Source organism: Phyllostomus discolor, chromosome 2 (genome assembly GCF_004126475.2).
Source record: "Phyllostomus discolor isolate MPI-MPIP mPhyDis1 chromosome 2, mPhyDis1.pri.v3, whole genome shotgun sequence".
Lineage (NCBI taxonomy): Eukaryota > Metazoa > Chordata > Mammalia > Chiroptera > Phyllostomidae > Phyllostomus > Phyllostomus discolor.
In genome coordinates, this window is record NC_040904.2 from 106,324,116 (window position 1) to 106,338,334 (window position 14,219).

The 14,219-nt window shown below is 36.5% G+C and overlaps 2 protein-coding genes across 2 annotated transcripts in view; both read left to right on the plus strand.

The window, feature by feature from the left end:
* PAK2 (p21 (RAC1) activated kinase 2) overlaps positions 1-14,219 on the plus strand; it is an 87,085-nt gene that overhangs the window by 63,697 nt on the left and 9,169 nt on the right. The window contains exons 9-13 of the mRNA XM_028505285.1: positions 1,496-1,544; positions 2,247-2,359; positions 4,748-4,865; positions 7,845-7,944; positions 10,663-10,859. Of these exons, the coding sequence (XP_028361086.1) occupies positions 1,496-1,544; positions 2,247-2,359; positions 4,748-4,865; positions 7,845-7,944; positions 10,663-10,859 (577 nt within the window). The remainder of the gene's footprint in view (positions 1-1,495; positions 1,545-2,246; positions 2,360-4,747; positions 4,866-7,844; positions 7,945-10,662; positions 10,860-14,219) is intronic.
* LOC118498915 (60S ribosomal protein L18-like) lies at positions 3,025-3,905 on the plus strand. The gene is given in 2 exon segments (XM_036018282.1): positions 3,025-3,304; positions 3,307-3,905. Coding segments are annotated over 2 exon segments (609 nt in total). The 5' UTR covers positions 3,025-3,219; the 3' UTR covers positions 3,831-3,905.

Here is a 14,219-nt window from a genome sequence, read left to right on the forward strand (position 1 = left end):
GCATTTATTTCTAGATGCTTCTAAAAAAGTACTGCTTAGCCACAATGGTACATTGTTTCTTCTTGAGTGTTATTGCCCATTGGTGGTAAGAGATTAGATGGGTGGAAAAATTGCTCATTAAAAATACTTAAAAGACTGTAAGAGCAGGGGTGTCAAACTCATTTTCATGGGGGGCCACATCAGCCCTGCAGTTGCCTTCAAAGGGCCGAATGTCATTTTAGGACTGTATAAGTGCAGCTACTCCTTAACTAGGGGCAAGGAGCTCAGTGTTGCTGCCAGGTAGAAACAAGGTGCTGGGCCAGATAAAAACAAGGTGAAGAGTCGGGTACGACCTGTAGACCTTGTGTTTGACACCTGTGCTATAAGAGTATAGGCAATAGGGGTGGGGGGTAATGGGAGGGAAGGGGGGAGGGTTGGGTGGGTGGGCTGGAATGGGAGTAGGGGGGAGAAAACTGTACTTGAACAATGATTAAAATAAAAAAAAAAAGTATAGGCAATAAAAATGTGCATTTTAATCACATCCATTAAGTATTGATGTTGAATCTACTAATCTTGAGGCTACTGTGTTTTTTTCTAGCAATTTGTATTTCTAAACTATGTTAACTGCACTTTTTCTGTTACTTGGGAACAAATGAATATCTGGGATTTTTAATGTTAATTTCTGGAAAATGTTCTGTGAATTTAGAAAGAGCTGAAGTCTTTCTTTGAAAGTTTCTTTATGAATTTCTTTTCAAAAAGTAAATTCAATTGCAGCATTGGTTTTAAAAACCAATTTTTAGATGATTTTGAGAATCATCTTAACATTTTTAAGCACAATAATGGATAAATTTTAATATATTGATTAATATATGTAATAACAATAATTATGAATGAACAAGAATGGCATCTAACAAAAAGCAATCAAAAAACAAGAATAACATTTATTTCATATGGATGACCATCCCAAATCCAATATTAAATTTAAAAATTGCTGAAAATACATAGTGAAATCATTATATGAAGTTTAAAAATTATGTTACATATATTCTGTAGTGATACACACCTATGTCCTTGATAAAGTATAGAGAAATGGGTGGAACTGATGTACATGAAATACAGTATGAACAACACATACAGACTACTTTTGGGAGAGAAGTAGGATGCCTTTGGAAAGGCCACACAAGAACGTTCAAGTTTATTTGTAATTCTTTGTTTTGTTTAAGCAGGGAGACAGATCCATGAGTATATGTTGCTTTTTCTCTTTCCTTCCTTTATCTTTTTCTTACATTTTTGTAGGTATGAAATTTGTAACATTTCTAACATAAGTTTTAGACACATGGATTGCTTCTTTTTCTTATTTTTTTTCTGCTTTTGTTTTTATTTTTACTCTTGTTATAGATGTTAAGTCGTAAATGTTTAATTCCATTTCATTTGTTCTAAGTATAAAGTCTTTGGATATTATAAATGGTGGTGATTTAGAAACCTTAAATCTGGCTGTGTCTTCTTTTCCTCCTAGGGCTTCTGGTACAGTTTTCACTGCTACCGATGTGGCATTGGGACAGGAGGTAGCTACTTTTTCATTGTTCTGGGTATTATCATTAGCTTTTAGTATAGGAGGAAACTAGACAAACCTCTGAATAATCAGTAGAAATCGCTTTTTCAGTTGAATCTGGTGAAAGAATTATTCTGTGTAATTTTATAACGCTCATCTTACTAAGGAGAAAAAAGAAGGACTTAATGTGTTGTTCTATAAAGAAGCAAATATATTTTTTAAAAAAATTTCCTGTCTTGGAATGAAAAGAGAATTAATTCTAGGCACTGAGCTGTCCTTGAGTTGGTTAATCAGTTTCAAGAGAAATCTAAAAATATTTGGGCTCGCTCGGTTGGTTGGGTGTCATCCCACAGAGCAAAAGGTGCCAGTTCAATTCGAGGTCAAGGCACATGCCTGGATTGTGGGCCCAGTCTCCAGCCAGGGAATGTGCAAGAGGTAACTGATTGAGGTTTCTCTTACAAGTTGATGTTTCTCTCGCCCTTCTCATGTCTCTAAGAATAAATAAATAAAATCTTTAAAAATATTTGAGCTGTCTGTGTTATAAAGCATTGTCATAGGCAGTGTGGAAATAAAAGTACTGCCAGCTAGTAAATTATAATTTCATTGTATAATATTTACAGTAAGTTGAATTATTATTACCTGATTGGTATTTGTAATTTTGTTAAGAGAATTAGGAAACCTGTTTTGATTTTTTTTAATTCTGTTTCCATCATAGGTTGCTATCAAACAGATTAATTTACAGAAACAGCCAAAGAAGGAATTGATCATTAATGAGATTCTAGTGATGAAAGAATTGAAGAATCCCAACATAGTTAATTTCTTGGACAGGTAAATAATGAATACTTCTCAAGCATTGGGACAAAAATATGGAAATTTTAAATTTCATGGCTTTGTGGGGGTAGCCACTTTAGTTAGACCACAGTAGAATGTCTGTGCTGAAAAGTAAGCTTGAAAGAGAGGTAAAAGTTGCACACTGCAGTTGAACAGTCCCCTTTTCTCCATAGGCACCACTTGGCAAGTGAGAGAGGGCAATTAAATGAAGGACATTGCTGCTGGTGCTCATATTAGTTACAAATGTTCAGAAGTAGAAACATTAAGGGAAGGTGATTCATATCTTGACTAACAGGTGATGGGTCACACAGTTTCTAAACTTTTAGATGAATTTTTATTTTAGATGCTTTCATGGCTAACTAGTACATTTTGTCAAAAACTCATTTAATTTAGGAATTAATGTTAATAATAAGCATATCTTATGCTTTGTCCACGTGGCTCGGTTGGAACGTCATCCCATACACCAAAAAGGTCGCATGTTCAGTCCCTGGTTAGGGCACATACAAGAGGCAGCTGATCGATATTTTCCTCTGACATCGATATTTCTGTCTGTTCCTCTCCCTCTCTCTAAAATCAATAAACATCTTTGAGGATTTTTTCTTTAAAAAGTATATTTTACAGTTATGTGTGTTTTTTAAAGCAGTTACATGTGAATGAGTTATAAAAATTAATAAAAGTTATAATAGTGATTGTTGCAGAGATAGGTGATTATCGGTGATTTTCTTCCACATTTAAATTTGTTTTGAATGGAGCAATGATAATCCATTTTTAGACTTTAGCCCTAATAATTGGGACCTTGCTCATAGAAATAAACATTCCAGGAGCATTTTAAAAATAGTATTTTAAATCATTATATCATGGTAGTTAAGAAAAACCATGCATTTTCCCAATGTGGTGGAGTAGTAGGTGCCATCATGGGAGTCAGCATCCACCACAATGAAGACAAAAGTTTCAGCACAAATAACCCAAGAGCCATGACATCTACCTAAGGCTGTTGGTCAAGCTATACAGGTCTCTAGCCAGAGGAAACAACTTCACCTTCAACCAAGTGGTGCTAAAGAGGTTGTTGATGAGTTGCACCAACCAACCACCTCTGTCCCTCTCCCAGATGATCCGGAAGATGCAGCTTCCGAGTACGGAGGGCAAAACCACTGAGATTGTAGGGACTATAACCAATGATGTGCATGTCCAGAAGGTGCCCAAACTGAAGGTTTGTGCACTTGATATGAGCAGCCACATTCTCCAGGCAGAGGGCAAGATCCTCACCTTTAATCAGCTGGCCCTAGACTCCCCCAAGGGCTGTGACAACAACTTGCTTTCTGGTCCTCAAAAGGGCCGAGAGATGTACAGTCATTTTGGCAAGACCCCAGTAAGCCTCTCACAGCCACACCAAACCCTACCTACATCCCAGGGCTGGATGTTTGAGCACACAAGAAGCCAGTGGGCCCACCATGGCTATAAAAAGTAACCCCAGATACTACCTTGTTACTAAAAAGATTTTCTTTGCCCCTGGCTAGTGTGGCTCAGTTGGTTGAAGCATCATTCAGTAGACCAAAGGGTCACAGGTTTGATTCCTGATCACATACCCAGGGCACATACCCAGGTTGCAGGTTTGATCCCCAGTTGGGACACTATGAGAGAGAACCATTTGATGTTTTACACATTCATGTTTCTCTTTCTGTTTCTCCCTTCCCCTCGCTCTCTAAAAGCAATGAAAAAATGTCCTTGGGTGAGGATATTTTTAAAAAAAGAAAAAAAGATTTTGGATGATGGGCCAGACCAGGTACTTCAGTTGGTTAGACCATCGTCTCCGTATGTCACGGTTGTGGGCTTGATCCCTGGTGAGGGCACATACAAGAAGCAACCAATGAATGCAAAAATAAGTAGAACAAAAATTGATGCCTCTATCTCCCTCCCTCACTTTCCCTCTCTCCACCTTCCCCTCTCCCTCTTTCCCTTTCCTCTCAAAAAATCAATTAAAAAAAAAGATTTTGGATGCAGAAAGAAAAGCCATAAGCTTTGAAATCAGTTTATACTTGGCTTCAGATTCTGATTGTCATTTATTAGCTATGTGACCTTAACCTCTCCAAGCTTAACCATTCCAGACTTCTGTCTCTTCATCTGTAAAACGGGATGAATAAATCTACCTCAAACTTTACACTTGTTGGCAAACTTTAAAATTATTCAGGAAAATCGTAATCACCCTTAGTTATTTTTCTGTGGTGTTACATAGCAGCTTTCCAGTTGTCTTCCTACCTCTCAAAGCTACCAGCTTTCTAGTTTTATTATGAGAATATTTAAACTTTGAATTCTTCAACATACAGTGCCATGTGTTTAGAAAAAGTAAAAGTATGAGTGTATTTTTCTGTGTGTTCTTTTTTTAAGTTACCTGGTGGGAGACGAATTGTTTGTAGTAATGGAGTACCTTGCTGGGGGATCACTTACTGATGTTGTAACAGAAACCTGCATGGATGAAGCACAGATTGCTGCCGTATGCAGAGAGGTGAGTTTGCTCCCATTGATAAATTATGGGTAGCAGGAGATGAAAAAAAGAAAGTTTTTCCACACAGGTTAATTTTATTGTGTGAGATACTTTTTTTCTGTACACATTCTCTGCAAGTTTTCCCCATACCATTTCATTCTACATGAGAATTTCAGCCCTTTATATGTAAGATAATTTTGGAATGAAGCACGGACCTTTGAAGTGCTGAACTCACAGGTGAATTTTGGTGTTGTGATCATTATAATTCATTGTCTAAACAAGATGTTTAATGCAGCACTCAACAGCAGAAATGAGGACTCTCGGGCAAAGCAGGATGCATGCTAGTTTCAAGTGTTAATACATCTGCTTCTGGCTTTATTGATCTCATTGAAGGTGAAGAAGCTGTTTGCTTTTAAACCCTAAATTCTGCTAAATTACCTGTGTAAACCAAAAAAAAAAGACTGCTTCCTTCAGCTAACATTTTCTACAAATGAGACTTAGGTTAATGATTTACTTATTGTCACTGAAACTGTGATACTACTTTTGAATATCTTAGGAATCATTGTCACAAAGGACAAAATTGTGAAAGTTTTTAAGACTGTTAGTGTTTTCTGTGATTTGGCGTCACCATCTCTATAGTGATACATAAGTGAATTGGAAACTTTGTTCAGATGGGAACAGTACATATAATGGGGGTTTTTGGAAAACTTTAATTCTGATTTAATTGTTCCCTACCTAAGGGGCACAACTTGCTTGGTTGTTTTAGTAGAGCAGGAAATAAAAACTTATTAATGAATATGATCATTTAATAACATTTCTCTTAACAAAAAAATGTTGGTTACTTAAAAGCTGATAAATCTTAACAAGAATTTATACTTATTTTGTTTTTCTAATAGTTTTTTTTTTTTTAGATTTTATTCATTTTTATTTTTAGAGAGGGAAAAGAGGGAGAGAGAGGGAGAGGGAGAGAGAGAGAGAGAGAGAAACATCAATGTGCAGTTTCTGGGGGTTATGGCCTGCAACCCAGGCATGTACCCTGGCTGGGAATCAAACCTGCGACACTTTGGTTTGCAGCCCGTGCTCAATCCACTGAGCTGCGCCAAGCCAGGCGTTTTTCTAATAGTTTTTCATAATTTTTATAAAATTATTTTAGGAGTTCTTTCAACTGTGGCAAGTTTGTTTGTATTTGTACAAGTGTTTTTCTGGGAATTTGTTCTTTTTCAGGAATCTGTTTAAATGCTTGGTAAATGTAGTGTAATAATGTACATAGTTTATCTGGGGTTTTTTTTCTTGAATGAATAGAATATTTTGAATGATATTTTTACTCTTTTTAAATGATGTACAGATTTTTTTGGTTCTACTCTGATGAAGGTAAGAAATAAAAACACAACTTTTTTCGAGTTTACAATTTACATACACTTTATATTTAAAAATATAGAGACATGCAGATTTTCAAATCTAACCTCATTTTTACTTTTAAGGAAGAGGAGTTTTTCCTCACGTTGAACTCAGTGCTTTCTGAAACATTAGCATAAGAAGAAAGTTATTCCTTTATCATTGGCATCTAGATTGTAGATATAGCTTTATGTAAAATCCGCCATAGAAGAAATGAAAACATCTTACATCACATTGATGAACAACTAGATAGAACCAGACTACCCAGGATCTTGCCTGCTTTTCATGGCCTGTTGATTGAACTTGAGTGTCTGAGATTCATATGGCAATAATCACAAGTTTATCCTTTACTGCGCAAGTGATTTCTAAAGAGCCTTGTGCGTGTGTTTGCCAAGTGTTATATACATTTAGGCATTTAAACCTGAAAAGGCCTAGAAATTATACATACCTACCCATCATTTTATAAATGAAAATATTGAAGACTGAATGATAGGACTAGTTAACACATTTCGTACTGCTCCTGAGATTTCTCGTGTTTCGACTGCCATCTGTTAAGGACCGCTCGCGAGTTTTCTTGTGTTTCGAGTGCCTCAATCCACAAGCAAAAATGATGTATAAACAGTTCTGCTATCAGAAGTCTCACAAACAATGGTAAGACAAAGAAACAATTCCCAAATGAAAGGAAAGAAGGAAGCCTCAGAAAGAATGCTAAATGAAATAGAGGCAACTCAACTATCAGATACTGAGTTCAAAGCAGTGATTGTCAGGAAGCTCAATGAGCTCATTGCAAACGATATCAACATGAAAAAGGAAATAGAAACTACCAGCAAGGGCCAAGAGGAAATGAAGAACAGTTTCTGCTATCAGTGGCAAGAGACTGGATAACGGATGACAATAATGAAAGCTCTCCTGAACCAGAGACAAATCTGCCCAGCCCTTCCTCTGGGGGTGCAAGGAGAGCACCTCGTAAAGATCCACCCAAAAGGTTGTCAGGTGATATGAAGCAGCATGAACCTACGTGTATTCCAGTGAGTGGAAAGAAAAATTTCCTACGAGAGCCTGCAGAGTTTGTGCCACCCATGGAAAAAGGAGCGAATCTAGATACTTATGTAAATTTTGTTTGGTCCCTTTTCATAGAGGAAAATGTTTTATGCAGTCCCATACATTAAAAAAGTACTAGGAACTTTAATTGTTTAATTAGTTGTTTAATTGTTTTTGTAAATAAAAATGTTATAATTATTGAAAAACACCACCTAAAGTGCATTATGATCTGTAGGATGATTTAAATAATGTGCAGTTTGCCCAAAAACGTGCGGTCCCTGGCATATGTCTTAGAGATTTCTATGCGGTATGCAATGTGTTAAGATATCATTTAATAATTATCTCTGGGTAAAACCAGAGGGTGAGAGATGGGGGAATCTTATTAAGGTGTCTTATTTTTATAACTTTGTACATGAAAGGATGTTTTTTCTTTATAAATGTAAGTATTGGAGTATCTTCTGCTAGACACTAGAAGGAATGCTCAGGCCCTAAGTGTACTACATGTGAACCTCTCTTACACTTTTCAGAGACTGTTTCATTGATCTTTTTTTTCCTTCTGTTCAGTGTTTACAGGCGCTGGAATTTTTACATGCTAACCAAGTGATCCACAGAGACATCAAAAGTGACAATGTGCTTTTGGGGATGGAAGGATCAGTTAAGCTTAGTGAGTAACAGATAAGCACTTAACATTTATTTGTTATTTATTATAATTTTCTGCCTTTTGTTTAAACAAACTTCTTCTGTTATTAATATTCTTATGACAGTATATGGAGAGGGAGGGAGAACAGTGGTAAAGATATGGACTCTAACTGGGCAGCAAATAGCAAATCTGCTGTGCTTGCTGAATAATTTTAGGTGAGTTACGTAATCTCTGTGTTTATGTTCTCATTTAAACATACAGAAATTATAGTATCTATTTCAAAGAATTCTTCTGAGGATTAAAAATCTAAAGTGCCGAGCCGCAGCCAGGGTGGCTCAGTTAGTTGGAGTGTCATCCCATACACGGGAAAGGTCGTGTTTGACTCCCAGTGAGGGCACACACCTAGATTGTGGGTTCAGTCCCTAGTCGGGGCACATGTGGGAGGCAACCAGTTGATGGTTCCTTCCTCTATTCTTTTTCTCTGTCACTAAAATTAATAAATATATGTTGTTTTAAATTTATTTTAAATCTAAAACACTGAGGAACAGTGCCTAGGACTGTCATAATTTTGGTGCTGTCTTCAAAAGATAAACTTGAATTTGTCTCTGTCTTTTAGGAGATTTTTGTCAGGCTGTTCAGCTTTCATTGGATTTGGCGATGTGGCCCAATCATGGGAGGGCTATGTGACCCTGACCTCAGAGATGACAAGAGAAAAAAGAGTCATGGGGGAAAATCACAAGTTTTTTTTTTCTCTACTAGCTGTAATTTCTCAGTTCTGACCATGCCCTCTATATGATTTAAAAACTTCTGTAAAAAAAAATTCTACCGAGGTTTATCCAATTGTGCAAAACTCAAGGCATTTCTTGGATCAATAAACCAAAAACTTTTTTGTCTGTTCTGCTTGAGTTTTGCTCCTTTTTAAACATCCCTTTAACATTGGCCAGGAATCAAACCTGCAACCACAAGAAAGGAGGTCTAGTTTCTGTCAGATGGTCGAAATGTAAAATTACTACTCTTAATCTTAGTAGGCAAGTTAAAAATGTCTGTTTTTGGTTAATACAAATATAAACTGAATTAGACTTTTTTGGATAATATTTAATCCTGTCTCTTCCGCTTACTAGATGAATGATCTTGGGTAAGTTGTCTAAAAAATTAAATGCCTCAGTTTCCCCATTTATAAAGTGGAAGTGATAATAATGTACCTATCTTAATAGAATTATCAGGAAGATTATCTGTGTTAATTCTTATAAGGTACTAGGAACAATATCTGGTTTTTTATAAGCTTTCATTTTCGCTATCAGTAGTCACATTTGACCTAACAATTCTTTTATGATTTGCTTCTATAGAATTACTAAACATATGCACAAGTACAAAGATGTTCTCTGCAGCACTGTGAAGAAAAACCAAAATATCTTAAATGTGTAGCACTACGGGAATAGTTAAATAAGTTATAATATTTTGTTTTTTAAGATTTTATGTATTTTTTTTAGAGAGGGGGAAGGGAGGGAGGAAGAGAGGGAGAGAAACATTGATGTGTGAGAGATATATTGATAGGTTGCCTCTTGCACACCCCCAGTGGGGCCCTGGCCTGCAACCCAGTCATGTGCTCTGACTAGGAATTGAACCAGCGATCTTTCTTTTCCCAGGCCAGCACTCAATCCACTGAGCCAACATCAGCCAGGGTAGTTATGATAATTTTATATTCTTTGACATCATATAGTTATGATAATGAGGTGCATCAATGTATTAATATGGAAAGATCTCTAAAGTTATTTTTAAAACTGTATTAATTAGGTAGAAAGAAGCAAGCCATTCGCAGATATTTTTTGTATGTGTGTAAATGTATAACAGAAAGTCTGAAGCTTACAAATAAATGTTAATTTAACAGTAGTTAACGTATGGAAGAGAATAGGTTTAACAGTGGAAGGGTGGGAAAAATTCTAGATTTTTATCCTGACTTTGCCACTAAATGAAAAGTATTAGATACTGAACTGGATGCTAGTTTAAAATGAGGTGATTGGAGTAATACAGGTTCACATCTTGTAGGTACAGTTGCAGTTAAATGGTGCTCTTTTTCTAGACTTTGCCAAGTTGAATGTTTAGTGATTAGCTTCTGTTTCTTTTTTTCCAACATAGTTACCATTTTCTGACCTTTGCCTGATTCACAGCATTCAGTTTTTACTTTTAATTTAGTTTTGAATTGAATTTAGTTCTAGTTTGAATTTTAGTTTAGTTTTTTGACAGTGTTTTGACTTTTTCTTTTAGACCTTTTTCAACTTTATTAAAATCTGTAGGATAGAATTTCTTACTGAATTTATTGGGGTGACATTGATTAATAAAATTATGTAGGTTTCAGGGGTACAATTCTATATCACATCATCTGTATATTGTGTGTTCACTACCCCAAGTCAAGTCTCCTTCCATCACCGTTTATCTCTTCTTTATCCTCTCCTACCTCCTTCACCTCTTTTTCCCTCTGGCTAGATTTAATTGTCTAGAATAAAATACCTCCTGATAATTTGCTGTCTGCTTATGGGAAGTAAAAGCGAAAAAGTGAGCGTATGTAACATCATCAAAATATTTGTAAACCCAATGTGGTTGGCTTTATTAATACAATCTTAAGAAACGAGTGGCTGAGTAGTCAAATGTAATTATAGTCATCTAAAGTGAACACTAGATAAAAACATCCATGGACACCATTAACTCTAGATTTTTTTTTTTTTTTCATTTATTTTTTTTTAGCTGATTTTGGTTTCTGTGCCCAGATCACTCCTGAGCAGAGCAAGCGAAGTACCATGGTTGGCACGCCGTACTGGATGGCACCAGAGGTGGTTACACGGAAAGCTTATGGCCCCAAAGTGGACATATGGTCTTTGGGTATCATGGCTATTGAGATGGTAGAAGGAGAGCCTCCATACCTCAATGAAAATCCCTTGAGGGTAAGACAAACACCGGCCTTATTTTAAGAAAAATACTTTTCTTTAAAACATTTATGTGGTACCTGCTTATTCCAAGCACTGGTCAAGAATTTAGGATGCAAAGTTGATAAAAGCCTAGTCATTTTCCTCACTGTGCATCTAAAAATCATTTGCTTCTGGGGTGAGTTGAATGTTTTAGGTAAAAAGTTTGTAGATTTTTTAGTAAGTTGAATGCTTTCTAATTTTGCATACTAAGTAAGAATTTTTTCACTTTTCTAGAGAGTTAAGGGTCCCTAGATACCCTTCAGATATCAACTTTGAACCTTGGCTCCTGGTACTACTAGGCACAGAGAAAAGGAAAACAAGATCACAAGTTAAAGTTAGGTAAATGGCCATGTTAAAGCCTGTGTTCAAACAAGAGAGTGAGGGTCCTAAGATACAGACGCAGTCAGTCAACTTTCAACATTCAACAATTGAACATTCAGCTGCTGAGGGTAGAGTTTCAGCATTCCTCCCTTTCCCTTCCCTCTTTTCCCTCCTTCCTAACTTCCTGCCTTTTGTTTCTTTATCTTTTTTTCTTCTACTTCTACTTTTAAATTACTGTATAAGGCTCAATGCGGTACCACTTCACACCTACAAGAATGACGGTAATCAGAAAGATAAACAATAGTAAGTGTTGTGAGACTGTGGGGAAATTGGAACTCTTCCGCATTGCTGCTGGAAAGGTACAGTGGTGTGTGTGGCACTTTGAAAAACAATTTGACAATTACTCTAAAAGTTAGCATTGAGTTAACCTACCAATTCCAGTGTGAGGTATATACCCAAGAAAATTAAAAGCATACATCCACACTAAAACTCATACATGAATGTTTATTGCAGCATTATTTATAATAACCAAAATGTAGAAACAGCTCAAATGTCTTATCATCTGAAGAATGAATAAACAAAAGTGGTATATCTATGCAACAATATATTTTTTAGCCAAGATAAAAGGAATGAAGTATAGATACATCAACATTGAACTTTGAGAACATTATGCTAAATGGAAGAAGTCAGACGCTAAAAATCACATGTTGTATAATTCTATTTACATTTGATTCTTAATGATAGTTTGGTTCTATAAAGCTGTAAACACTGAATTAATGTATGCAAAAGACAGGGTTAGGTTTTTGTAAGCCTCTGATCACAACATTTTTGTCAACTGATTCATATACAACCTTGCTTTATGTGTGTTTCTGTTTCAAGACACACTACTTAGCATATATTGTGGACTTAGTAACATTGAATTCACAGCTATCAGCAGGATGACTCATGCCTGAATGAAGCTTACCAAGCACATACATATTCTTTGTAAGGCACATCACAACCTTCTTGCACTTAGGAACACCAGACAGCACTTCGGCATCGAGCTTTCTACCTCTATGCATATCCATGAATGACCACAAAAGCACTTGAGAATATTGATTTTGGAACTACAAATGAATTTTAGTGAGTAGGCTGATTTAAATATATGGAATATGTACATAGTGAGGATTGGCTGCCTATCTTTCATAAGATTTCTATAAAGACAGATTAGTTGTTTCTGGGGACTGAGAAGAGGAGGGAATGGAGAGTGACCAATAATTTGCATGGATTTTCTTTTTGGAGGGATAAAAATGTTCTGAAATTAAACAGTGGTAATGGTTGTACAACCTTGTGAACATACTAAACACTGAATTGTATACTTTAAAGTTTTTATTTATTTATTTTTACAGAGATAGGGGAAAGGAGGGAGAAAGAAAGGGAGAGAAACATCAATCAGTTGCTTTTCACGCACCCCCAAACAGGGACCCAGCCTGCAACTCAAGCATGTGCCCTAACCGGGATTGAACCCACAACCTCTGTCCTCAGACCAGTACTCAATCCACTGAGCCACACTAGCCAGGGCTGAATTGTACACTTTAAAAGGGTGATTTTAGCCCTGGCTGGTGTGGCTCAGTGGATTGAGTGCAGGCTGTGAACCAAAGGGTCACCAATTTGATTCCCAGTCAGGGCACATGCCTGGGTTGCGGGCCAGGTCCCTAGTAGGGGGCATGCAAGAGGCAACCACACATTAATATTTATCTCCCTCTCTTTCTCCTTCCCTTTTCCTCTCTCTAAAAATAAATAAATAAAATCTTTTAAGAAAATAAAGGGTAATTTTAAATTGCTGTATATGACTACAGTTTATTGCCAGAGATTTAAAAGAATTTTTTTCCAAGTAAGTTGGACATGCTATTAAATGGGCTCCGGAGGCCAAGGTAATGGGTATGTGTAGGAGATTCCCTATGTGGATGGCATGAATTTTAATTGTTTTTCCTGGGTGCTTTTTATCTTCTTGCAAAGATTCCAGTTCAAGTAAGCAATTAAAGAACTGTTATAGAGGTAGTGAATTTTAGAACACTTTTCAGAATGATTTTTAAAACCTTCTAAATTTTTTTAAAGATTGGATTTATCCATTTCTAGAGAGAGGGGAAGGGAGGGAGAGCATCATCAATTGGTTGCCTTTCATACATGCCCCAACCAGGACCAAACCCACAACCCAGGCATGTGCCTTGCAGGATGACACCCAACCAACTGAGCCACGCCAGGCAGAGCTAAAACCTTCAAATTTTATTGACCAGTAAATATTGACTCAAAGATCTGCTCTATTAGGCACTGTTCAAGGCACTGTCTAAAAAAACCAACATAATTTTTGTACTCACAGTAGAAGGAGAGAAGCAATAAACAATAAGAATTGTATGTAATATATTAAATGATGATGCACTCTTAAGTACTGGGACTGGTAGGCAGGAAGTCAGAAGTTGAGTTCATTTTCAAAAGAGTGCTTTGAGGAGAGCTTTACAGAGTTGACATTTGAACAGGGGAAGTAAGAGAGTGATGATAACTGAGTTACATAGAGGGAGGTACATTGTAATCAGAAGGAATAGCATATGCAACAGCCCTAAAGCAGAAGAACTCCTGATGTATTAAAAAATCATTCGGGGTTCCAGCATAGTTAGCAGTCATTGAACACATAGCAAGAGGGAAAAAAGGGTAGATAGTGAAGAAATGAGGCCGGACTGTGTTGTGCCTTATTAGGCCTCTGTAAGGTTTCTGGATTCCACACAAGTAAGTTGATGAAACCAATGATCAGTTTTGAGCAGAAAAGTGAAATGGTTTTACTTATACTTTAACAGGATTACCATGGCAACTGTGTTGAAAAGACTCAAGGGAGATAAAGGCAATAGAAGAACAATTAGGAGAGTGCTCCAATAATCCAGGCAAGAAAAAATGATAGCTTAGACAAGGATGGTGTCAGTGGAGGTGGGAAAAGGTATTCTGGATTCTGGATGTATTTTTAAAGGAGAGCCTACGTGAGTG